This window comes from Panthera onca, chromosome D2 (assembly GCF_046562875.1).
Source record: "Panthera onca isolate mPanOnc1 chromosome D2, mPanOnc1 haplotype 2, whole genome shotgun sequence".
NCBI lineage: Eukaryota > Metazoa > Chordata > Mammalia > Carnivora > Felidae > Panthera > Panthera onca.
The window spans coordinates 85,258,454-85,285,168 of record NC_138349.1 but is presented as its reverse complement, the minus strand read 5'-3'; the positions used below and the strand labels follow the sequence as shown (position 1 = coordinate 85,285,168).

The 26,715-nt window shown below is 40.1% G+C and overlaps 1 protein-coding gene across 6 annotated transcripts in view; it reads left to right on the top strand.

Annotated features, from left to right (window-relative positions):
- Positions 1-26,715, top strand: part of PCDH15 (protocadherin related 15) — a 1,703,323-nt gene that overhangs the window by 1,420,914 nt on the left and 255,694 nt on the right. For all 6 annotated transcript variants that reach the window (XM_078434112.2, XM_078434113.2, XM_078434110.2 and 3 more), the window contains one exon: positions 18,151-18,230. In XM_078434112.2, coding sequence (XP_078290238.2) covers positions 18,151-18,230 — 80 coding nt within the window. The remainder of the gene's footprint in view (positions 1-18,150; positions 18,231-26,715) is intronic.

Below are 26,715 nucleotides of genomic sequence, written 5' to 3'. Positions count from 1 at the left end.
ATGTAGTTTGCAAGGCCCAGTGCAAAATGAAAATGCAGCCCCTATTAAGTGTGAGTGCTGTGCACCGACCCAGAAGCTCTTTCCTAGACTCTGCCCACTCTGGCCTACTCATCAAGGACGTTGCTCCAGAATCACCCTTTTACCGCCCTGCAGCAGGAACAGTTCTGGCCCTATCTGGTAGTTTCCATGGACATGAAAGTCTACGGTGGTGCCTCCCACCGTTTGCTTGTTAGAGACAAGCAAACAACACGAAACGCCCTTGATCTCATAACCCGCTCTAGCTATTTATCTATTTCTGTGCTTTCCTTCGTTGTGGAAACTACTCAAATCCAATATCCATGCTGGCTTGAAGAAGGCCTCGGTCACTGTCTCTGCTGTTCTGTCTTGACCGCATTACAGACAGGATTTCAAACACACCAATCACTTATCCGGCTCTTTTTGTCCTAGTGCTTATTGCCAAATCCATTTCCCATCTTACTGCCCATCAGCAAGGTGGGGTAGAGCCGATAATCCCCTCCTTAATTAGAAACTTACTCCAGCACACTGGCGTTCCGGGGTTTTCCCCATCCTCCCCAGCCGCTCTCAACTCAGTCTGCTCTGACGTTTCTCTTCATTGCCCTGACTCTTAAAAGTTGGAATGCCCCAGTGCTCAGGCTCCTCTCCTCTCCTTACACTCGGTCCTGACATCAGTTCACCTGGTCTCATGGATTGAGCTTGTGACATGCTCATACCTGCAGTTCCTGTCTCCACCCGTGCCAGACTGTAGGGTCAGTATATTTTTGGATATGGAATAGGCGTCCCTCTTTGGTGGAGTTTCCAGAGAAACAGGCTTTGAGGTGAAGAGTCAGCTGCAGATGTTCACCAAGGGATGTTTTTGAAATCAACTCCTGTGGAAAGAAGAGGAACGTAAGCAGCATTAAGTTGAAGGTGAAGTGGAACTTCAGCTGACCCCACAGAAAGCTCTCGAGCTGAAAGAGCCCATTAGAGTTAGGAGGTTGGCGGGGTGGGGTAGCCCCTCGACACACCTGTGTGCGTGACTTGGGTGCAGGCTGCCTCAGAGCCCAGCTTGGCCATGGCAAGGTGGCTCTCGTCAGATGCTCTCAAAGAGGACCGGCAGTGCAGGCTCTCAGCAGGCAACGTTTCCAACACGTCGGGAAATAATTTCTTTATATGCTTGAAGGGGAATTTGGGAGGTATATTATAGTGTCATCACATGAACATGATAAAAAGCATCTTATCCCGCAAGATCATGACCGGAGCCGAAGTCAGATGCTCAACTGACTGAGCCACCCAGGCGCCCCATCCTTCTGATAAAAGATCTTTCAACAAAGGTTTCTGAGTATAGTATGAAAGTGATGATTTTCATTTACTTCATGCCAGAGGTCTATTGTAGGATTCAAAGAAAAGTTTACAATTTTTAAATCTGCTCCATGAAAAGCTTTTGGTGTTTTGGTGCTTGTTTGTTTTTCTTTTTAATTGACCAGAGTTAAACCATTCTGCTCTTCCTAAAAGTTAGATTTAAAAAAAAAAAAAACAGATTAATTTGAGATCTGTGTTTGAATGTGGAATAACATTTGGCTGAGCAAGTCTTTGATAGCTGCCGGTATTTTAATAGCAGTAATCAGTATTACCTTTAGTAACTTGGCAATAAACGATTCTGTGCGCGGTTTTCTAAACAAACCTCACAGTTTATTGCATGCCTCGAAGCTGCCTCTTGCTCTGCACTCTGTCAAGTATTGATGATTAAACTTGAGTATGCGAACGCAGTTATCTCCCTGAGATTTTGATAAATGAGACAAGAAGAGAAACAGTGTTCCTGAAGTATACTCCGTAAACAGCCACTAGGTATCAGCTATGTAGGGAGAAAGACCAGGAGACCCAGCTGGGGCTGAGCAGTGCCTGTGGTCTTGCTACACTTAGCTGTCTGGAATTAGCAGATTCGGAGCAAAGTAAACATGTTTTTTAGGTAAAAAGAGATAAAGAATATTTGCTTTGGAATAGTTACTTCAGAAAATTGAGGAATTCAATTACATGTCTCTTGTTCTAGTTGTGAATACTTTTTTCTTTTACATGGATTCACGAAATCCTGTAGCAGTGTGGAAAAGAAAAGGAAGGAAAAAAGTCTTGATTTCTTTGATCCTCAGTCACGTACTCGCCTCGCTCCATACACACAAAAACAGATTTTTTTTTTCTTTAAAGAAGCTCCAGATTAAGAAAACATATGTTTCAAAGACAGACGCAGAATTATCTGGCAATAAAAATTAACTGAGCTTTGCAACAGTTGTTCCCCACTACCTACCCCCAAATGAAACAAGATAATTTTGATTTCGATAAACAAATGATTACAAAGAACAGTAAGGCTTGATTGCAACCACAGTTCTAATTTAATCAGTGCGAGTGGGGTGATGTGAATCAGAAGTCGCCTTTGTGAGTCAAGAAGAAAAACTCAAAAGATTAATGCCAAAAATAGCCAGCTGAAAAGACCCGCTGTTCACATTCCTCTTTCCTTGTTTGATTTTAGTTTTTACAATGAATATGTGTATATTAATAGGTGCAATCATATCGTGCATGCTATTTCTTCTTTATGCAGCTTTCTTTTCTATTTTCTGTTTTTGCTTCACTTCCCACTTATCTGTCCCCTTCCCTCCACCAAACCTGCCAGCCCTTCATCATGAGGGAACTCCTGTTCACCAGGTGCTGTGCATCTTCCTGGATTTTTCCTATCCTGGTCCTATATGATTGTGTAAGGCACAGAAGTGTGTGTGTGTGTGTGTGTGTGTGTGTGTGTGTGTGTGTGTTTATATATGAGTACAGAAAGGACGTACACACATGATATACATATAGATGTTTTCACTATTGTCATCATACACATACATTTATGGTAATTTTTCTTGGAGATGATATAAAACTTGACAACCGTTCAAAAACATTGGAAAATAAGTTACCAGCACCATGTGCCATCGCCAAGTACAATTTCTAATTCTTGTGAAGAGTTTAGTCTCCTATTAACCACCACGCACCTGCAGCTGTTGGAATTCGGAAATAACTTTGATACGTCACCACAGTCTTGCCCTGTGACTCCATTCAACTTTTGTGGGTTACACTTATAATATCCTTCAGAGCAAAACAACCAATCACATGGGACCTTTACCTATCATGCCTTGTTGTTCTCCTCAATCTGCAACAATACTCCGTTGATACTTTTGAAGACTACAGGTTGCTTATTTTGTACGTTTTCCCTCTATTTGGTTCACTGGTGTTTCTCAACGATGGGTTATGTATATTTCGGCAAGAATATCCCGGAAGTGATGCTGCATTAACCTCATTGCGTCCTGTCACATTACATGTGTCCCATTTCAGGGAATATTACTGTCGACAACCTGATCTAAGTTGCATCAGCCTTCAAGTGTGTTAATGACTTACCTTGAGATTACGTGAACATTCTTCCCTCGTTTATTTTCACTCATTTTTAACATCTTGATGTTCTTTGAATTATTGTTATGTTGCCAAGTGCTGATTTTCTAATGTCATCATCTCTTCGACATTTGTTAGTTGGCACTCTGCTAAAAGGAAAGCTATCTTATTCATCTTAGTTAATTATAATCCATTACAGTCATTATTTATTCTGAGGTTCAGATTGTCCCAGAATTAGTCTTGGCGAGCCCATTCAGGCAGGCTCCTGTGTCCTTTTAGCACGCCCCGTCGTGTTTGGAGCACCTGGCTACTTTCTAGCTCAGCAAGGTGGTCCAGATTCATCTTATACTTCCCTTATCCCAGCTCTGGGTCTAACCATTTCTTGACAAAGTTCTGGTTTCTTTAAGTGGGGATGGAATTTAGAAACCAAGTTGGGGCACCTGGGTGGCTCTGTTGGTTAAGCATTTGACTTCAGCTCAGGTCATGATGGGCTCATCAGTTTGAGCCCCCATCAGGCTCTGTGCTGAAGGCTCAGAGCCTGGGGTCTGCTTCAGATTCTGTGTCTCCCTCTCTCTCTCTGTCACTCATCCACTCATGCACCACCCGTCCCCTCTCTCTGTCAAAAATAAATAAACATTAAAAAAAAAAAAAGATCTGAGGGCACAGAATGTTCTCCGCTATCAGATATCTCTGCTTGCAGTCCTCCTCAATGACCAAAGCTCGGCAATATATGGATGTTAATATATGTGTATGCACACATGTACTCAAGTACACATATGTCCACGTGCCAGTACATAGGCGTGTACAATATATACACATACGCTTATTTGCATCTGTATTAATGTTACACCTCCATATTTTTCTGCACACGTACATACATATGCATATTGCATGCAATATTGTATGTATACATTTTTATATATTGTGAAATAGCATATATATAAAACCATTAGTTCATACTAGTAACTGTCACAATGAGAAAACTGGCCCTTATTATCTTCAGTAAATTTACTTACTGGAGGTAACCAGCCTCCTGTTTCTGACCTCCATACTGATGTCCTCTTCACCCCACTCATATTCTAATGCCACTTACATGACCTCCCCTCCTCTTCTCCTGCAGGCATGTGCCCCACATCCTGCGTGGGCTCTGGTGGGCTGGGCAGGACGATGCAAACACCTTCCCACCCGAGTCCAAACATCAGCACCTCTCACTACCAGGTGCCACCACCTTACACGGAATGGTGGCTTCTTCATGCCACCTGCACCGTGACATCCCACTGTAGATTGTCCAGCCCCTTCCCACGCAGACGGCATCATCACCTCCTAGCACAACACCCCCACGGCAGCCCAGGCAATGCCCTCATCATCCTGTTGGAGCTTTGCAGCCACACCATGCCACAGCTCCCTCCCACAGAAGCCCAGCTTATTTGCCCCGGGTTCTACCATTAATTCCAGGCATTGCGAGTGCCTTCCTTCACCCTGCTTGGGTTTGGATGCCCTGTGACAAGCCGCCAACACCCACCAGGCTCCTTCTGACTCCCCACATCAGTCAGTTCCAACAGTGTTTTGGAATTTTCAAATTGCAGTGTTTCTGCTGCTCTCATTAAAGTTATACCTAAGGATTTTGTTTTTTAATTTTATGAAGTGGCATTGTTTTCTTCGTATCATTTTTGATTGTTTGTCACAATATATAGAAATACTATGGATGTTTTTATATTGGACTCATATCCTTCGTCCTTTCTGAACTCGTTTGTTATTAGTCTCATAGTTTTTGAGTGGATTCTTCAGTATTTTCTTTTTTTAATGTTTTTAAGTTTATTTATTTTGAGAGAGACAGAGTGAGTGGGTGAAGGGAAGGGGGGGAGAGAGAGAGGAAGGGGGGGAGAGAGAGAGAGAGAGAGAGAGATTCATTCCAAGCAGGCTCTGTGCTGCCAGCACAGAGCCTGATGCGGGGCTTGAACCCACGAAAACATGAGATCATGGCCTGAGCCAAAACCAAGAGTCAGACACTTACCTCGTGAGTGAACCCCCCAGGTGCCCTAGGATTTTCTGTTTAAAAGGTATCATCTGCCAAATGGAGGTGATTGTACTTCCTCCCTTCCAAGATGACTTGTATGTTTTTTTTTTCTTGCCTAATTACCCTGGCTACAACTTTCAGTAGAATGTGGTAATAGTTTTTAGTATAAATCTTTGTTTTATTCCTGATCCTGGGGAAAACCGTTAGTCTTTCAACATCACTACAGTGCTAGTTAGGAGTTTTGTGTGATTGTCCTTTGTCAGTGTGAGGAAGTTCCCTTAAATGCCTTGTTTATTAAGCATTTCTATCACAATAGAGTATTGCATTTTGTCAAATGCTTTTTCTGATTTTTCTGAGATGATACTTTTTTTGGAAAAAATGTATCTGTTTATTACATTAATTGATTTTCTTCCGTTAAAAAGCAACTTTGCATACCTGTGACTAATCACATTTGGTCTTTGAGTATAATAATTGCTATATATTGCTGAATTTGAGTTGCTAGTATTTTGTTAAGGATTTTTACTTCCATATTTATAAGATAGACTGATCTATAGAATTCTTTTCTTGAGTTACCTCTGTCTGGTTTTGGTAAGAGGGTAATACAAGCCTCCTAAAATTAGTGAGTGTTTCCTCTTGTTTTACATTTTAAAAGAGATTGGGAAGGTGCTGTCAGTTCTTTACATATTTGGTAGAATTCACTAGTAAACCCATTTGGGCCTTTTCTTTTTCTTTCTTTTCTTTTTTTTTTTTTTTTTTTTTTTTACATTTATTTATTTTTAAGAAACAGAGAGAGATAGAGCACAAGCAGGGGAGGGGGGACAGAGAGAGACAGAGAGACACAGAATCTGAAGCAGGCTCCAGGCTCTGAGCTGTCAGCACAGAGCACAACATGAGGCTCAAACCCATGAACCGTGAGATCATGACCTGAGCCAAAATTGGACACTCAACCGACTGAGCCACCCAGGTGCCCCTGGGCCTTTCTTTTTATGGAAGTTTTTTTTTGTTGTTTTGTTTTTAAGATTGCTAATTTAATCTTTTTTATTCATTATATGTCTATCCAGCTTTTCTTTATCATCTTGAGTCAGTTTTGGTAGTTTGTGTACTGCTAGGGATTTATTCATTTTATCTAGTTTATTTAACATGTTGGGTTACAGTTTTTCATCCCATTTTTTCTAAAATCTGCTTCATTGCTGTGAAGCCAGTAGTGATGTTTCCTCTTTTGTTTCTGATTTTAGTAATTTGAATCTCTTTTTTTTCTTTATCTGACTAGAATTTTGTTGATTTTGTTGATCTTTTCAAAATACCAACTTTTGACTTCATTGATTTTTTTCTAATGCTTTTCTATTTTTATTTTATTAATTTCCACTTTAATTTTTATTTTTTTTTACTTCTGCTTACTTTAGGTTTATTTTACTCATATTTTTCCATTGTCCTAAGGTGCAAATTTATTGCCTTGAGAACTTACCCCTTTTTAGACATAGATGCTTACAGCGATTAATGTTTTTCCAAGAGCTGCCTTATACTACTGCATAAGTTTTAGTGTGGATTTTTGTAATTTTTTTTTAATTTATTCATTTTGAAGTGTTTTCTAATTCCCTTTCTATGATCTTCTGAGTACATGTTTAATTTCTGCATGGTTGTCAAACTTTAGACTGTATGTTATTGGTTTCTAATTTTATTCCATTGTGGACACAGTAAAAACAGTAGACCATAGGCCCTGGGTTTCTGAAACATGGGGTGACAGGGGATCAGAAGGAATGATGTTGGCCTGTCCCTCCTGGGCAGATACCACAGGCGGAGACTGGAGCTGTGGGAGAGGAGTCCTGTGATCCTGCATGCACCTGCTAAGAGGGGAGCTTCTGTCATGCTGTGCTGGCTGAGACTTGGAGGGAAAAACAACTTGTAGCTCAAATTCCACAGACTGTTCCTCTTCTAACTGAGGTTTCGTAGTTTTTTTTTAGTAAACATTTCTCCCATTACTGTGTGTTCGTAGTACAACTTCCAGAGACTTTTAACTTTTTAAATATTTTTTAGTAGTCATGGTTGTTTTCGTGGGACATCCACAGAGCTCCTCACTCAGCCATTCCTGAAGTATTGCCCTTGTGTGCTCTGTTCCCGTTAATTTTTGAATGGACGTATCATCTGCAAAAAGTATTAATAATCTTTACATGCAAGGTCTGTTTATTGGCTTAGAATAATTTGTATTGGGTATTATTTGTACTGAATTATGGATATCACTGAATTTGTCCTTTTTAGCTCCAAGTATCAAGGACTTTTTTCCCCATCGTTTCTGTATGCTCACCCTGACCCCAGCCCATCCCTCCCCTTCCAAGAGTAATTTATTAATTAACCAAGGTCACATTTTCTGATGCATTCTGATCAAACATTCTGATACATGTGTGGTTAGGGGGAATTTGTATGTTTTAGGTTTAAATTTTATGTCTTGCTGATATTGGTAACATATCATGTATGCTACATGGTCCAGCCTTCCATGGAGTGAGTTCTATTGATGACCGAAGGATACTCTCTTTAAAAACACTTTACAGGGGCGCCTGGGTAGCTCAGTCGGTTAAGCGGCTGACTTCGGCTCAGGTCATGATCTCACAGTCCATGAGTTCGAGCCCCGCGTCAGGCTCTGTACTGACAGCTCAGAGCCTGGAGCCTGCTTCGGATTCTGTGTCTCCCTCTCTCTGACCCTCCCCCCTTCATGCTCTGTCTCTCTCTGTCTCAAAAATAAATAAGCATTAAAAAAAATAAATTAAAAAAAAATTTAAAAAAATAAAAACACTTTACAGATTTTTTTCCTAAATCTGTATGATGCATTTTTAGTCTTGCTATTAACATCAATAGTAAGTGTATATTAAGTGTATGCTATGCACTGGATAGATACATACTATTTTACCACTGTGTAATCATCATACCAACTCTGAATTGGATGCCATTCTATTTCAGCATCGTACAGGCAGTCCTGGAGACATAAACAGGTTTAGCAATTCACATAGCTAATAAGTGACAGATTTCACCCTTATTGTTTTTTTTTTTTTTTTTGCTGTAAAACTCAAGATTTTTAGCTACCAAATTAAATTAATTTCCTTAGATAATACTTTCTGTCTGAATAGAATTCTAGAGTTTTCTAAACATCTATTTCCTCATCTGATTCTACATTCACTACATAGACTTCCCATTTCAACTGTTGTTTATCCATTTTTGTGGTTGCAAATGTCACTTCAGAGGCAGAGCCCAGTTCAGGTAGTTAAAAGTGACATAATTGAGACTAGGTCCTCAATCTTATGATTACTAGCTCTAGGTTATTTTTTAATGTTTATTTATTTATTGTTGAGAGAAAGAGAGACAGAGAGAGAGCGCTAGCAGGGAGGGGCAGAGAGAGAGGGAGGGAGAGAATCCCAAGCAGGCTCCACACTGTCAGCGTAGAACCTGTCTTGGGAACAGCCTCACGAACCATGAGATCTTGGCCTGAGCCCAAATCAAGAGTCAGATGCTTAACCAACTGAGCCACCCAAGCACACTTCTGGGTTATTTTTTATAAGTATAGGCTTAACCAAAGCATACAGAACATTATTTAACTCTTTCTCAGTATTAATATCACAAATGATCAGAATCTTCTCAAAGGTAGAGACTATAATGCATAACATATAATTCCTGATTCCTAACATTAAATATGTTCTCTATAATGGTTGCCCAATACATTTTTGGCTTAATGAACTCAGTATAATGTGATTACTAGTTTCTAAATTAGATTCTATATTTATATCAACAGATGTTATTGTGGTACATGCGGCTTAATGGGTCTCTATGCTTCTTGATACCTATGCTCTTTGTAAAGTAGATTTTTCTGCCCCTTTCCCTCAGTACTGTTAGACCATGAGCTATATACTTCATTCAGTTGGCCTGGCTGTATTAACTCCACTATTTTGAAAATCTGGTTTTAATGTGCTGAAGTCTGGGAACTACAGTATGTAGGCTGTGGGGAAGGCTTGAGAAATCCTTGAACTAGTGTGCAAGAGTTCAAGTGTAGGCTTTTTTTGTCTTCAGATCTCCACAGGCCTGGAAACACACCACACACACACACAGAGAGACACACACACACACACACACACACACACACACACATACTTCAATTTATTTAAAACTGAACAAGAGTCATTTTGTTTAGCTATTTTAGCATTAAAACTGTTTTTTCCTATTTGTATTTATTCATTTTATTAGCAAGTCTTGAGTGTTAAGAACTGGCCAGAACTCAATATCGTTCCACAATAATTAGACTATCTTTAGAAATTATCAGTAGCCGCCAAGAGGCAGTAGTAAGAGAGGGCTAGTGTTCACTGTCACAACATGCTACTGCTTAGAAAATTATGTCTCAAGCCAAATACTCTTACACACAAACTTGTATATCAGCAAGCAAGATATTCCTTTCATGTGCCTGAGAAGATTTTACGCTTAAGTTCACTTTAGACAAACTGAACAGTATTTTAGAGAGAGCTTGGTTAATGTTCTATTTAGTTTCAGGCAACAAGAAACTGAGTCATTAGATTGAACCCATGCTCTAGTGGAATCAACTTTAGGGGAGCATTCCAAATGACAAAGGACTCCCTGGGTTCTTACACTTTGTTCATATAATCTACCTATCTTCAATTATTACTTATTTATAGCATTTATTAATGTAATAAGCAAATCTTCTGGGGTTATAGATAAAGATAACTGAAACGTTGATTGGCCCCAATGAAATGCTTGCTGTAGAATAAAACTAACACAGACATACACACACACACACACACACACACACACACACACACACACACCCCTATACGTTACCCCTCTCTCTTCTGATTCAAGTTTGGAAGACATTGAGACAAAACAACATGAAGTATGTAAATGAAAACTAAAGCACACTTTTTACTGTAAATATAGTTGATCAATGTACAAAACAAAATTGGATCACTGTACTTCCTTCATTCCATTAAATTTACCCTCTCAGCCACAGGAAATGCAAAGGCAAGCCCAAACTGTAAATAATAGTAACACTATAGTAACAAAGCAGACAAGTGACCTGCTCATACATTCTAGTAAGAAAGAGAAACATTAACAAAATATATAAGTGGGTTATATAGAATGTTAGAAGGTGAGAAATGCTATGTGGAAACGTACATGGAGAAAAATGGAGAGGGATATATGGGGGATGACAATTTGATCAGTGACGATTTTGCTAAGGTGACATTAGCAAAGAACTGAAGAAGGTGAAAAGATGAACCATACAGATGGGGGAGGAGTGCTTCAGGTACATGTGGATAGGTCCTGAAGTTCAGGCCCACCTGGTGTGTTTGAGGAATAGTAAAGGTACTAATGGGACCAGAATGAAGCAAGAGAGGAGGAAACCCATAGAAAGGAAGTCACCCAGTGATGGAGGAGGCATGGAGATAGCTGCTCTCAGTGAAATCAGGTATTAATGGAAGAATTTGAATAGAGCACTGACACGAATAAACTTAAAATTGAAAAGGATCATATGGATTCTGTAATGAAAATGGCCTGCAGTGAGGCATGAGAAATTGTGCAAATTAGTTAGGGTGCTATTTCCATCTAGTCCAGACTAGACCTGTTGTGACATTTCTGGAAATGGTGATAGGTGTTTTTTTCTCATTATATTTTGTGGGTATAAACATCAGAAGATTTGTTAGTGATTAGGTGTGGGAGAGAAGAATGACTACTAAGATACAGCCCGAGCAACAGGCAAGAGCAGATTTTCATTAGCCAGAGTGAAAAGAGGAACAATTCCATATTGGACATATTAAATGTGAAATGTCTTTTGACATCTAATTAAAGCTATTGAGTCGGCAGTTGGGTATGGGTTTAGGGAAGAAGCCTGGATTAGAAGTATATGTTTGGGGTCTTGAGCATTTAAGTACTACTTAGAACTTGGAGGTTGGATAGGTTATTAAGGGAGTCAACGCGGAAGACATCCAAAGACTGATTTGGAAATGCTGAGGTGGTGACAAGTACCAGGAATGGGGACCCAGAGGAGCACATGTCCTGAAGCTGACTTTGGGGGAAAAAAGCATATCAAGGACAAGGGAGAGATCAGTTCTGTCTAACGCTGCTCAGAAGTCCAGTTAAAAACAAGCAAACAAAACAAAGAACAGAAACAAAGACTGTGAACCAATGAGTGGTTTTACTATTGTGGAATTTACTGGAGGTGTTGAAAAGAGCAGTTTCAGTGCAGAGGTTGCTGGAGGGTTGGAAACATGATGGAGATGGTCTCAGGAGTGAATGAAAAGACAACAATTGAGAAAAAGTAGAATGCAAAACTCTGTCCCCAAATTTTTCCCTAAATAGGGGTCCAGATGGCACATTAACACCAGTAGGAAGAAAGACAAGAGTGGATGGGTATGGCAAGGTATGTCTAAGAAATCTGGGAAATTGTAGATGGTTCCTTCAAATGGTCCCAGTGAGACAGTGATCAGGGCCACCAGCTGAGAATAAAGATGCGGTAGGATGGCTGGAGACCTGAGGAGAGAGTCTCAGGCATGTAGGAAAGTGAGTAAAGTAGGGAAATATACTTTAATAGCTGGACAGAATTGCAGGTCTTAAGGCATGCTCAGGTATCACAGAGACATTCTACGTTAGCTGCACATCCGACTTTCAGATACATCATGTTTGCATTTTCCTACTACTTACATTTTTCTAGAAAATAAAATCAATTGGCTTTTTTTTACACAAATGAACTTCTTTCAAAAAGGAGGTTTTACGAGGATCACAAATGACAAAACAAGACTTCTTGACATTAAAAAGTCTTCATTGTTCATCGAAATAGATTCCTAAACATTAACATTTTGTGAAAGGGCCAGCAGTTTAAAGCCAGGAGGGCACACATACACATTTTTGGAAACGCCGCTGCCCTGAATTGAAAACCTCAGTTCTCGCTCTCAGTTTAATAACATAAATCAGAACTCGTTTGCCTAAGTGAGAAAAGAAAAGATCATCTAAATCCGTTGATTTTTATCTATCTTAGAATCCCTCAGGGCAGGTGGTTTGTCTTAATGTCCTGTGAAATGTGCAGAATCATTCTGTGCACATAAAGTGCACTCTACCAGATGGTACTTGATGGCTGTATTCCTCTTTAACATGAACGAATATTAGTTTAGAGAAGATTTGTTTTCTTTTTCAAAATTCCTTTTTTTCCAATGCCTAAGCACAGCGCTTATTGAGACAAATACTTTTGTGCCCCTGTTGGTGCTTCTGAAAAATGGGGGAGCTGAATTACATGCAGTGAGCTGTCTGGGTGAGCAGTTAGAAACAGCAGTGGCCTTGGTCTTTAAAGATATTCTTTGTCCTGCAAGCACAAATTAAAGGAAAATTAGCTTTGCCGTAGTTCACCATGTTGTCAAACATCTATCAGAAAACCAGTGACTGAATTCCATGATGTGCTAGCTATCCAAAGTGAGCATCGCTCAATCATGTAACCAAGGATATTTAACCTCGGGTTGTTTACGTGAGGCCACACAAAACATGAGCTGGTTTTCCATTTGCTTACCATTCCTTAAATTCATGAGGCATGTCAAAAAAAATAAATAAATAAATAAATAAAAATAAAAAAGAAATAAAAAAAAATTCATGAGGCATGTCCCCATGTCACTGCCTTTTCCTTGGCCATGCCCTCTGCCAGAATTCCCTTCCCCACATGACTTGCTGTCTCCCCTTTCACAAGCGTCTGCCAACTTTTCACATTTTCCTGATGACCCGTACATGATGGCAAGCCTGCCTCCTCCCCTCCCTGTATGCCCTTCCCCAAATATTTTATATTACAGCTGCACTTACACAGATCTGAAAGCTGTATATTTTCATTAATTATTCTGCTTGGTCTCTGGCGCCCCCCCCCTTACAGTACAAGTGGCACGAAGGAAGAATCCTTGTCTGTGTGGCTCCCGGAATTTTGTCTCATTGGAGCCTCAGTGCTTATTCACACAGCACAGACGGTTAATGAATATTTGGTACATCAATGAGTGAATACTGTATGCGTTATTCTTGTTAGCTTCCTCTTATAGTCGGGCGTCCTGTCTGAGCGGAGGTGGCTCCAGGGCTGTGAATGAGGGGGTGGTTCTGGAACCTTCCCAGTTCATGCTGGGATAACCCCCCAGGGAGATGACCGCTCCCCCCCAGACCTTGCGTGAGAGGCTTACATTGGACTCGGCTCATCGAAAATAAAGGCATAGAAAATGTATGTGTACAAAGGATGAGAAATTCCCTTCTGTTCTATATGTCTAGTGTCTTAAGTGACACTAACCTCTCCCTTAAAAAAAAATTAAGTGTAAGTGTATTTATTTATTTTGAGAGAAAGAGAGAGCAGGAAAGGGGAAGAGAGGGAGAGAGAGGGAGGGAGGGAATCCCAAGCAGGCTCCACACTGTCAGTGCACAGCCAGGTGTGGGGCTCGATCCCATGAACCATGAGATCATGACCTGAGCCAAAATCAAGAGTCAGAGGTTTACCCGACTGAGCCACCCAGGCGCCCATGCCCTCTCTATTTTTCAGATGAAATGGTAACTATTAATTTCCATGTTAAAAAAAAAAAAAAAACAGATGTATCTTCCAATGAAGTAAGTTATAGGGAACTCTAATTGGAGTGGTAACAAAGCCCTTGGTCTTTCTCTTTCACCTACATGGTTACTGTGAGGTTTAAATGAGATGATGCATGCAAAGAGCGTTCCCAGCACAAAGTAAGGAGTCAATCAATGTTAACTTAAGGATTCGCTGTTCAAAACCATATTTGAATTTCTGCCCATCATTCAGAGACAGCTGGCTAGACTCACATATAGAAAAAAAAAAAAAGGACTATGTATAAAATGTTTTCAGAAAGGTATTTTAGGTCATAAATATGCATATGGTCAAATCTTATTACAAAGATCATTGCTTTTTCTGACTTTTCCATGTTTACCTTTTATGTCTTATTTCTTCCTTTAAAGCATGTCTTTCCCTAAATACTGACAGAAGGAGACACAGAGTATTTACACAAGTGCCGACACTTATAGTGGTTAGATTTCAGAGCTCTCGTCCAGATAACACCCTTCCCCCTTCCTTCCTTGACTGAGAAATTATAAATCCTCCCTAATTACTACACCACTGGCCACGGGTCCTAAAACAACCACAGAGGATTGGCTATAAGAATAAAAGAAACAAAACAATCAGATAAGGATTTCCTTCCAAATCCTGGGTCTTCAAGCTTTCTAGTGTGGGCACAACCTCATATAAGAATGAGGTAGTTGGGGGCACCTGGGTGGCTCAGCCAGTTAAGCTTCTGACTCTTGGTTTCAGCTCAGGTCATGAATGGTCTCATGGTTTGTGAGATCAAGTCCTGCATCCATGGAGCCTGCGAGGGATTCTCTCTCTCCCTCTCTGTGCCCCTCCCCTGCTCGTGCTCTCTCCCTCTCTCAAAATAAATAAAGAAACTTAAAAAAAATTAAGTAGAAAAAAAGAATGAAGTAGGTGAGGTGCCTGGGTAGTTCAGTCGGTTGGGCATCCGACTCTTTATCTCAGCTCAGGTCTTGATCTCAGCTCAGGTCTTGATCTGAGTTCAGGCCTTGGGTTGCGCTCCATGCAAGGCATGGAACTTACTTAAAAATAAACCAACCAACAAACAAATCTTTTTAAAAAGTATGACATAGGCAAAGTACCGGCTCTCACATTTCTTAAAGTCTGAGGCATTTAAAGGGCCAAACAAAACTGGAAGAAATATTTCAAGGTACCTCGGGAATTGAAAGTAATTAATGTGGATGAAAAAATGGGAAGCTCTTTAGGAATTTCTCTTTGTTATTATTTTAGTAACATAACAATATAATGACTTACATAAATAAAATGATGCAACATTCACCATGCTCTCATCCCACAGCAATAATGTTAAGTGTTAGAGTAGACCCGATACATTAGAAGAAAGGCTAACATTAATCTGAACTTAACTGTATCCACACAAATCTATCTTGTTTCAGAATCCATTACTTCTGGCTCATTGAAAATACAAACAATAAATTGTCTCTCAGAAAACAACAACCACATGCCAATGAACAAATAAAAAGAAATTGATTATATCTATAACTATATGACAGGTAAAAATGACTGATTGAGGGGCGCCTGGGTGGCTCAGTCAGTTGAGAGTCTGACTTTGACTCAGGTCATGATCTCCCAGTTCACAGGTTCGAGCCCTACGTAGGGCTCTGTACTGACAGCTCAGAGCCTGGGACCTGCTTCTGTGTCTCCCTCTCTCTGTGCCCCTCCCCTAATTGCACTCTGTCTCTCTCTGTTTCTCAAAATGAATGAACATTAAATTTTTTTTTAAATGACTGATTGAAAGAGAAAAACAACAGAAAAAGTTCAGTGTGCACTTTTTAGTGGTAAAATGCAGTCTCTTAATGATGTAGGCAGCCCAGGTCTGAGGACACTGAGTGGGTCTCACAGGACCAGCCAGCCAGGAGGGTCCCTGACGTGCATAGGACAGAAGTGAAACATGAGCCAGCAGGAGGTGAGGGCACACTTTATTGAAGGTCCAGAGAGACCAGGTACGGATAGAATGTCGGGGAGACTCGGAAAGGAAAGGAGAGAGAGTCTCCTCTTTGTTTAGAATCTGGGGTTTTTACTGAGGATCGTGGTCTGATGTACACTTCCCCTAACCAGTCAGACCAAGAAAAAACGTCCAGGTGTCCTCCATAGCTGACTTATTCCCTGAAGCCAAGAGTCTTGGCGTTGAGGTGTCTAACATGGGGGTTCTGAAATTTCCCTAGCATGGCCTCAATCATCCATTCTTGTCCAGTCACTCCTTAGATGTTTCTGTTATACTGGAAGACTCCAAAGAAATCATTAACTCCTTGTGCCTTGCAAGGATATAGTACAAGACGTGAATAAGGTGAGGGTCGGTCTTAGTCAGAAAGGAAGCTGGAAAATGAGTAAAAAGCAGATTTTTATGGACTCCTTTGGTCTCCCTGTCTCACCAATATAGCATAATTCTGTGTTTCTTCAAAAGTTGACTGTGTCATTATTTGTAGTTCTGTTTTATCTTTTTTGGCTAATACTCGCCTGGCAAAGAACAAGAAATGATGAAAATATGAAGCATCTGCGATCAATTCCATTGAGCCTGTTTAAAAACGATATTTTTTTTCTTGCTCTCTACTCTCAGATTTCTATTATAATTAATTTTAGATTTTAAATTAAAAGTTTAGATTTAGACATATATGGAATGTTTCAAAGATATTACCCTAGGTAGTTTATTATTTCATTGTATCTTACTATTTTATTCCATTGTGTTTTATTGTGTATCTGTAATAATGTAATAGTGTTACTCAAAAGAAATAAAACGTAGGTCTGAAAAAAGTGATCACTTTGCTTAATTTGGGGCGCCTGGGTGGCTCAGTCAGTTAAGCGTCCGACTTCGGCTGACGTCATGATCTCTCGGTTTGTGAGTTCGACTCCTGTGCTGGGCTCTGTGCTGACCGCTCAGAGCCTGGAGCCTGCTTCTGATTCTGTGTCTCCCTCTCTCTCTGCCCCTCCCCCGTTCATGCTGTGTCTCTCTCTGTCTCAAAAATAAATAAACGTTAAAAAAATTTTTTAAAAAAATAAAATAAAATTTGACTGCAGGGAGGGTACAAGGGAAACATCAGGGCCACCAGGAAGATGGTCATTATTGGGATCCATGAAGAAGACAGTAGTGGGGAAGGGGATCAGATACAGATTTACACTGCAGACAGTTTGAGGATGGACCCAGTGGGATTTGCTGATGGGGTGCACTGGAGAGTAGGAATGAGCAATTAAAGTCAAGATATGAGACCTGAGCAAGAAGGGGGGTGGGGGTTGCAGTCGCCACGATCACTGAGATAACTAAGACTGAGAACAGTAGGCTGTTGTTTTCTTGAGGGCAGAGGAGGGAGAGAGAGAGAGCAGGATTTGGGGTTTTGAACATTTTAAATTGGGGGTGATTGTCACTCATCCAACTGGGTGTTCAGGTGGGCAGGGGATATGCCTGAAATGCTGAGGAAAGGCTGGGGTTAGGGATATATACTCAAAGTCCAAAGCTATAGGTTTTGTCTTCTCTGAATTGAGTGAAGGTGGGGAAAAAGAAAAAAAAAAAAAGAGTAACAGTTTTTGGAAACTTTCAACGCACCAGATGTTAGTCTGTGTGCCCAGACATAAATCATTTCAGTTAAACCTCCCAATAGTGATTAACGTTTGTATTGTTCTAGTTCTCATTTACAAATGAAGAGATTGAAAAATAATCACATATTTAGTCAGTGGAGCCAGTTTTGAATTCGGGCTTTTGGCTTCAAGTTCGAGATTCTTAACCACAAAGCTTCCTGACTCAATATATTCTCAGCAGAAAAAGGAATTTCTCTGCACTGCAAACATTTATGCAGAGTGTAGCGATACTCTCGGGTAAAATTAAATACACAAACCTTAGGAAAGTCATTACTATATTTCCACGCCAGGTAGGATTACGTATGTGTGAAGAAAATACTATTCTTACTCACTACTTTCACATGAGATAAAATGACAGGATGCTGAGGTCAGATATGAAATTCTGTATTTTACCTCCTGCCATCAGCTCATTGTTTATTCTTTAAGAGTCTCATGGATATCCTGTAATGTTGGTTTCAAGCTTCTATATTATACTGTACTGACTAGGAGGGCATCAATCACTTGATAATTTAGTCGTGTTTTCTCTCTGAAGGCAACTGATCGAGAGGGAGACCCAATAACATATGCCATTGAGAATGGAGATCCCCAGCGAGTTTTTAATCTTTCAGAAACGTAAGTTAAAAATGATTTCAAAATTTATTTAAAAAAAAAAAGCATTAAACAATGTATTGGTACCAAGGGAACAGACTTCTAATCAGAGACTTTCAGCTGTTTGTAGTTTTATTTTACTTTTTGTTCCCCATGAATGTTAATGAGGTCTGGGGGTGGGGGATAATTCTGAATTCAGAAATATTACCCAGGAGACTATTTATTTTAAACATTTTTACTAGGTAAAATCCACTGAGGTGGAAACATTTTATTTGTAGGCTGGGATTAATTAGATCCCTTTAAAGTTGTCAGTTACTCATAATAACAAGGGCATTTCTACAAAGAGTAACGTGGCGCTAAATTGTTCATTCAAAGAGAATTGTGTAAGACAAAGCATAAATTCCAAGTTAAAGTACCACCAAAATCCATCCTTCAGTTTTTGAGTAAAGTACATATAGTCTTAAACAGCTCACACAAAATATTGAGTGTCCCTGCCATGCCTCCTGGGGTCTTATCAGTGTGGCTGTACCCAGCTCTCTGAGCACAACAGAGACATGTTAGTCATCACCAGGAGAAAGTCAGGAGGAACACTGAACCCTTGAGAGATCACTGGCTTCCTTCTGCAAGATCACAGTAGGCTTGCTTCTGTCCCACATGGCTGGTCATTAAAGAGTCATGTTCGCTACCTCTCTGGTTCTTTCTGTGCGGCCCTGAGTTGCTTTACTCCCTAAAAGTATGGAAGCCTAAAGTTGGCCCATGGTTATAAAGTGAACATTTTGACAAATGACCCAGGCATTGCTTCAGTCTCACAAACATGTGGTACATAAGGCCAACTCAAGGGAGCCATGTGTGGTCACTGGTCTTGGGAAAAGCACCTACAATGTCAAGTCGACTAGGATGTTCCAACTGTGAGTTAGTACACAGTTAGAAACAGTATTGCTCAGACTTTTAGATTTCACACATGAGTAAACTTCCATTTAAAAAATGGAAAGACTTAACTATTTTGAATTTTATCCAATAGGTATGTACAGATCTCAAGTAGCTAAAGTTTACAATCATCCTGAAATGAATAAAACTTTTTCAAGGGACATTTTTCACTGTAATCAAGACTGTGTGGTACTTGTATTAAAATACAGGTACAGATCACTAGAATAAAGGTAAGGGTCTAGAATTAACCCCTAACATTTATGGCCAATCGGTTCCCTCCACCCAAAAAAAAAGTCCAAAACAATCCCATCAGGAAAGAATAATCTTTTCAATAAATCAAGTTTGGGGCAACATACAAAAGAATGAAGTTTTATCTTTATCTTCATGCCATTTGCAAAGATTAACTCAACTGGATCATAGACCTGAATATTAGAGATAAAAAAATTTGTATAACTGTTAGAAGAAAATACAGTAAATCTGTAGGCAATGTTTTTTTTAGATATGACACTAACATACAAGTGATTAAATGTCAAGATGAATAAGTTGGACTTCAACAAAATTTGGAAAATACATAATTTAGAGGACACTATCAAGAAAGTGAAGACCACACTCAGCCTGAGAGAAAATATTTTCTTTAAATCTTTATTCATTTTTGAGAGAGAGAGAGAGAGAGAGAGAGAAAGCAGGGGAGGTCAGAGAGAGGGGGGACAGAGGATCCAAAGAAGGCTCTGAGCTGTCAGCACAGAGCCTGATGTGGGGCTTGAACCCATGAACCATGAAATCGACCTGAGCGGAAGTCAGATGCTTAACTCACTGAGCCACCCACATTCCCCTTAAATAAAGCAGATAATAAAGGACATACGTATAGAGAGAGTATATAAAGAACCATTACAACTCAAAAGTAAACAAAGAAATAACCCAAATAAAAATGGACAGGAATTTGAATAGACATTTCTCTAAAGAAGCTACATGAATGGCCAGTAAGCACATGGAAATTCAGTCACGATCAATTATCATTAGGGAAATGCAGGTGAAAATCACAAGGCACTGCTTCTCACCTCCTTTGAGTGTCTATACTGACAAAGAAAGGAGGTGGCTGAGGACTTGGAGATTTGAGTCCTCATATATTCCTGGAGGGGTAGTAAAATAAGTGTGTACTTTGGAAAACAATGTGTCGTCTTCTTTTTAAAAAATTTTTTTTTTATGTTTATTGATTTTTGAGACAGAGAGAGACAGAGCATGAACGGGGGAGGGTCAGAGAGAGGGAGACACAGAATCCGAAACAGGCTCCAGGCCCCAAGCCGTCAGCACAGGGCCCGACGCGGGGCTTGAACTCACGGACCTTGAGATCATGACCCGAGCCGAAGTCAGACGCTCAACCGACTGAGCCACCCAGGTGCCCCACAATGTGTCGTCTTCTAATGTTACACACAGAGTCACCATATAACCCAGTAATTCTACCCGTATCTGCTCAAGAAATGAAAACATACATCCACATAAAAAGTTGCACAAATATATGCACAACAGAATTATTTACAAGAGCAGAATGTGGAAGCAACTCAAATGTCCATGTACGGATGAATGGATGAACAAAATGTATATCCATACACTGGAATCCTTTGTCAATAAAGGAGAACATAGTGCTGACACCCACTACAACATGGATGAGCCTTGAAAACATTATACTGAGTGGAAAAAGTTGTTCACAAAGGACCACACATAGTATAATTCCACTTTTACGAAATGTCCAGAATAGGCCAATCTCTAGGGACAAAAACAGGACACTAGTGGTTGCCTAGGGCTGGGGGTGGGAGAGAATAGGGAGTCACTGACAGTGGACCATGCTAACAGTGAAGAACGCATTCTAAAGTTGATTGTCCTGATGGTCAGACGGCTCTGCAAATAACTAAAATTCATGGAATTGTACCATGAAATGGTACGAATTTGATCACATGTGAATTACATATGAGTAAAACAAAAATTCATGGAATTGTACCCTGTGAATGGGTGAATTTGATTACCTGTGAATTACACGTTCCTAATGCTGTTTTTTTTTTTTTAACGTTTATTTATTTTTGAGACAGAGAGAGACAGAGCATGAACGGGGGAGGGGCAGAGAGAGAGGGAGACACAGAATCGGAAGCAGGCTCCAGGCTCTGAGCCATCAGCCCAGAGCCCGACGCGGGGCTCGAACTCACGGACCGCGAGATCGTGACCTGAGCTGAAGTTGGACGCTTAACCGACTGAGCCACCCAGGCGCCCCTTTAATGCTGTTTTTAAAAAAGACAAGAATGAACCTTTCACCTGCCCTCATGAGCAGGAAGCCCAGGCCTTACTGTCTGTTAAGGATTTCCATCCCTGTGTTTACCTGCTTCTCCCTTGAGGCTGAAGGATTTCCAGCTGCTAGCTGTGACATCTGATGAGCCACCAACTTTACCAAAGCAATTCTCCACCCAAGCTGCTCCCATAGCAAGGGTTTCTCTGCTTCTTCTCTCATGTCAGCTTTTGTGTGACCTAACTAGGTCACAGAGGTTCTTCAAGGTGTGAAAGATGTCAGGGCAGCCTCCTCCTTGTCTAAATTGACCACAGTTCTTGATACTTGGCCCCCACCTCAACTCAGACAGCCATCTTCTTAAATGCAAGATACTTCTGGGACAGCCTGTGTCCAGAACATCCCTGTGATGACGGCACGGTCTCCTTTGATGATCATTCTTGATTCAGAGTCCACGACGCTGGGTTTGTTGCTTTCTACCTAGGGTCATTTTATTTCAGCCACCTCAGAGCTGTTGCTGTCATTATATTTGCAGGCTGCCCTCGACCATTACCAATATATTTCAATATTCAATGAATATATTAATTGAATATATTCGTTACCAATATATTCCCCATTTGAAATGTGGGAAAATTGAAATTTTAATCCCTTCCCTCTCTGAAATTTCTGGGCTAATTGTGAAAATGAGTGCCACTGGTTCTGTGTAAGTTTTAAGGATTCAAATACTTCAGGTACTCTTTTAGCAAGTAATAGAAAATAGGGGCACCTGGGTAGCTCAGTCGGTTAAGCATCTGACTCTTGGTTTCAGCTCAGCTCATAATCTCACAGCTCTTGAGTTCGAGCCCCGCTACTGGTGCAGAACCTGCTTGAGATTCTTTCTCCTTCTCTCCCTCTCTCTCTCCTCCTCCCCTCCCTCTTTCTCTCAAAATAAGTAAAATAAACCTAAAAAAAAAACTAATAGGAAAGAAATAATGGTCTACCTTAGGAGACACTATAAGTTATACAGTTAATGTTTCCAGTTACATTTTCCTTCTTCAAACAAACAAAAAAAAAGTATATATTCATGTTTACTTTAAATATTATATTATTTTGTGCTATGATACAAATTTTAGCAATAATCATTATTACAATCCCATTAACTTACTTTTTTCTATTGAAATAAAAATATGCCAAAGGTTTTTGTAAATCTTTAAAAACATCAGTAGTGATAAATAATCACTTCAATGCTAATATAGATCTACAGAATGTTGCACTGTTATATACATATTAATGTATTGGATTAGTCATTTAGCCATGAAAGGAACACACTCTTTAAAGGAAATAACTTGTTCTTCAAAATCACAGCCATCTTTCATGAAAATCATTCCATGCCATGCATTAAATGACCAGATCTGTGTGGTTCTGTAACGTACTGAATTATTTTAACAACTTCTCATGGTGTCTTGTCACTAGTTGCACATGATACAGCAAATATTTATTCACCAAACATTGACAGAGAAGTAAACATTTAAACAAAATATATTTAAAAACTTCCTTTATAGTACGATGGCCAAATATCTAAGTTATTATTGCAGGACGGTGAGGAATTCCTATAGACAGAATTGTAAAGAGCATATGAGTTTAATGCAAAAGTTAAAAAGCTAAACAGAAGACCCTCAAAGAGTTATATCTGCCCGTGGTTAGAATTTTATTTGAAAATTCTTTTACCTTCACTGCCATTGTGCTCATTTTCTACATGACTACATTCATTTTGATACCAAGTTTAAGGCTTGATTATACTTTTCACATCAGTGTGAACTTTATGATTTCCCTGAAGATTAAATAACATATAACAAAGTGATATGCATTTGCTTTTCTGTCAACCCTACTTTCAAAATACGTATTCAGACGAACTGCTTCTCACGCCTTTCACCCCCCCTTTGCCCCTGCCACAGTCTGCTTCCCTCAACCGCAGCCCACACCTGCCTCCTCCTGTCAGTCTGCCTTTGTTAACCACTAATCACTATTTAACACGAACACCATGTCCAACGTGCAGCAACCACACACTTGCGGGTACACTCTATCCTCTCTCCATGTTATTTCAGGTACACTCTGTCCTCTCTGCATGTCATTTCAGGTACACTCTGTCCTCTCTCGATGTCATTATTTCAGGTACACTCTGTCCTCTCTAGATGTCATCGTGAAGCCTGAAACATGATGCCCGCAGGCAACATGATAAATCTCTGAATGACACAGATACTTGTGAGTGTAAACAATATTAAATCACAGCCAGTAGAATGTATTGAAAACGCTTAAAGGAAGCATACAATAGGAACATGGAATCTGTGAGATCATTTTTCTCAGCCCATGACGCGGCTACTCTACAGTGTTTCCTCATCAACAGGGCAGTTGGAGAAATGGTAACTTGGAGATGCAGGTTCTCAATGCAGACTGGTTTGTTTGGAAGAAGATACCCTCCACGACATTTTATTTACATTGTGTAAACAACTTTGGAACTCCATCATTATGGTTAGGCAAACCAACTCATGTCTTACAGAGCTTGATTTTGTCCAGCACGACTCATTTCAGAAACATAGCCTTCACGTTTGCTGAGGGGATTCTGTGTGATATAATTAATATAATTGAAGTGAAATTCACATGGCATAAAACGAACCATGTCAAAGTGAACGATTCAGAGGCATTTAGCAGACTTACCACATTGCACAACTACCCCTTGTATCTTGTTCTGGAATATCTTTATTACTCCAAAATAAGTAAGCGGCTGCCGACCCCCCTTGTATCTTGTTCTGGAATATCTTTATTACTCCAAAAGGAAACCCGACCCATTATGTAAGCGGCTGCCCCCTATCCATCCCTCCCTTTACCCCTGGCAACCAGCAATTTATGTTGTCTCTATGGATTTATCTATTGTCCATATTTCCTATAAATGGAATAATACATGTGAATGTTGTGTCTGGCTTTTTTCGCTTAGCCTAAGGTTTTGCAGTTCAGCCACGTTGAAGCATGGGTCAGGACTTCATTCCTTTCTAACCTGTGTAGTATCTCATGGAGTGCGTGTGCCCTCTTTTCATCCATTCATAATTGGATGGCCATTTGGACAGTTTTTCTAGGTCTTGGCTGTTGTGAATACTGCCACTATGAGCACATATGTACATGTATTTAAGAATCTGTTTTCAATTCTCCTGAGTATATTCCTGGAATTGCAATCGCAGGGTCATACTATAATTTTATGTTTACTTTTTGAGGAACTGCCAGACTGTTTCCCACAGTGACTGGACCATTTTACATTCCCACCAGCAATGTGCTAGCATTCCGACTGATTCCTTTCTATCTTTCTCAACATGTTATTTTCCCATTTGTTTTGTTAATGGTATGCATCCTAGTGAGTGTGAAATGGGAGTTCATTGCAGTTTTGGTTTAGTTCCCTGCTGATTCATGATGTTGAGTATCCTTCCATGTGCTTTTTGCTCACTTGTGTATCTTTGTTGGAGAAATGTCTGTTCAAGTCCTTTGCCTAATTTTTTTTAATGTTTATTTATTTTTGAGACGGAGACAGAGTGTGAGTGGGGGAGGGGCACAGAGAGAGGGAGGCACAGAATCCGAAGCAGCTTCCAGGCTCCGATCTGTCGACGGAGTCACCCAGGCGCCCCTCTTTGCCTAATTTTTAATTGAGTTGTTTGTATTTTTGTTGTTGAGTTTTAAGAATCCTTTATCCATTTGCTGAGCCAGACTCTTATCAGATATAGGATTTGCAAATATTTTCTCCCATTTTGTATATTTCTTCCACTCTGTTGGTGATGTCCTTTGATGCCAAAAATTCTTAATTTTGGTGAAGTCCAATATACCTTTTTTTTTTTTTCTTTTGCTGCTCAGGCTTTTAGTGTCATATTTAAGAACCTATTGTCAAATCCAAGATCATGAAGATTTATCTCCAAGTTTTTGTCTAAGAGTTTCATGGTTTCAGTACTTAGATTAGATTGTTCATTCGTTTTGAGTTGACTTCCATCTATGGTGTAATAAGACAGTCCAAGGTCATTCTTTCACGTGTCGATCTCCACTTGCCCCGGCACCATTTGTTTAAGAGACGAATCTTTCCCTGTTGAATAATCTTCATGCTTGTTGAAAACCAGCTGGCTGCAGATGCATGGGTTTATCTCTGGACTCTCAGTGCTACCCCACTCCCCAGTATATGTGTGTGCTTCCCAATGTCCTGGTTTCCCAAGAAACTCTCTGCCCACCTTTTCTTCCAGGCCTCCAGCACTCTATTGTACACCTCAGCTGTAATCTTTTGCCTCAGGTGACTGCAGGGTGCTCCCCGCCTTACAGGGTTTTCTAGAAAAACCCACTGCTTTTCTGCCTCTAGTAAGTTCTGGGTTAGATGAAATAAAGGCAAGAACCATGCATCATTCCTTCAGGCATCCCCCAGACCTACAAACACAATTCTTGGTGGATAAGGGTAGCACTGGGGATGCTGGCTTCCATCTTCAAGACCACCGATGTCACCCCTGTGCGATACATTTTCAGTCATGCAAAATTTATGTAGCACTATTATTGTTTTAACATAAACGGTTCTTACATACTTTTAATATATGAACGTACAAGATTTACTGCATTCCTAGATGCAGCCCAGTGTATCCTGAACTATAGTTCCAGCCAGCTGGTAGGAACACTCGCCCTTGCCAATTGTTTCAGGAATTTCAGGAAAGCATGCTTATGTGTACCCATCAGCTAGTCCTTCAGCTATAAATACCAAAAGATACTACTTATCCTTTCTCTCCTTCTCCGTCTCCCAAATATCCTGCCCAACTGCCTACTGCACTGGGCACAAGGCACACATTGTATTGAGCAAAGAGCTATCTTTGTAACAATTACCAGACCATTAAAAATTAGCTGTTTAATTATAATATGGCTGTAAATGGGAATACTATATAAATTTCTAGAGATTTTCTAATTTAATGTACAAGGAAGAACATAGATATTAGAACCTGAAACCAAGGGGAAAAACGGAAAGCAATAACTCAGTTTTCTTTTTTCTTTCATTGTCCTATGGCTAGGGCTTTCAGATTTTCTGTTTAAGTTGCTTGTGAGTAAGTCTCAGAAGCAATAATGTCTTACTTTTGTCTTGAAGTCATTTTAGAATGAGATTATCTAAACCATCTGAGGTGTGGGAAGTTAATCCAAAAGCCATTGTTATGAACAACTCTGGGTTGTCAGTTCTTTTGACAAAACATTTAAAAATGTACCACTAATGGGGCGCCTGGGTGGCTCAGTCGGTTAAGCTGCCGACTTCGGCTCAGGTCACTATCTCGC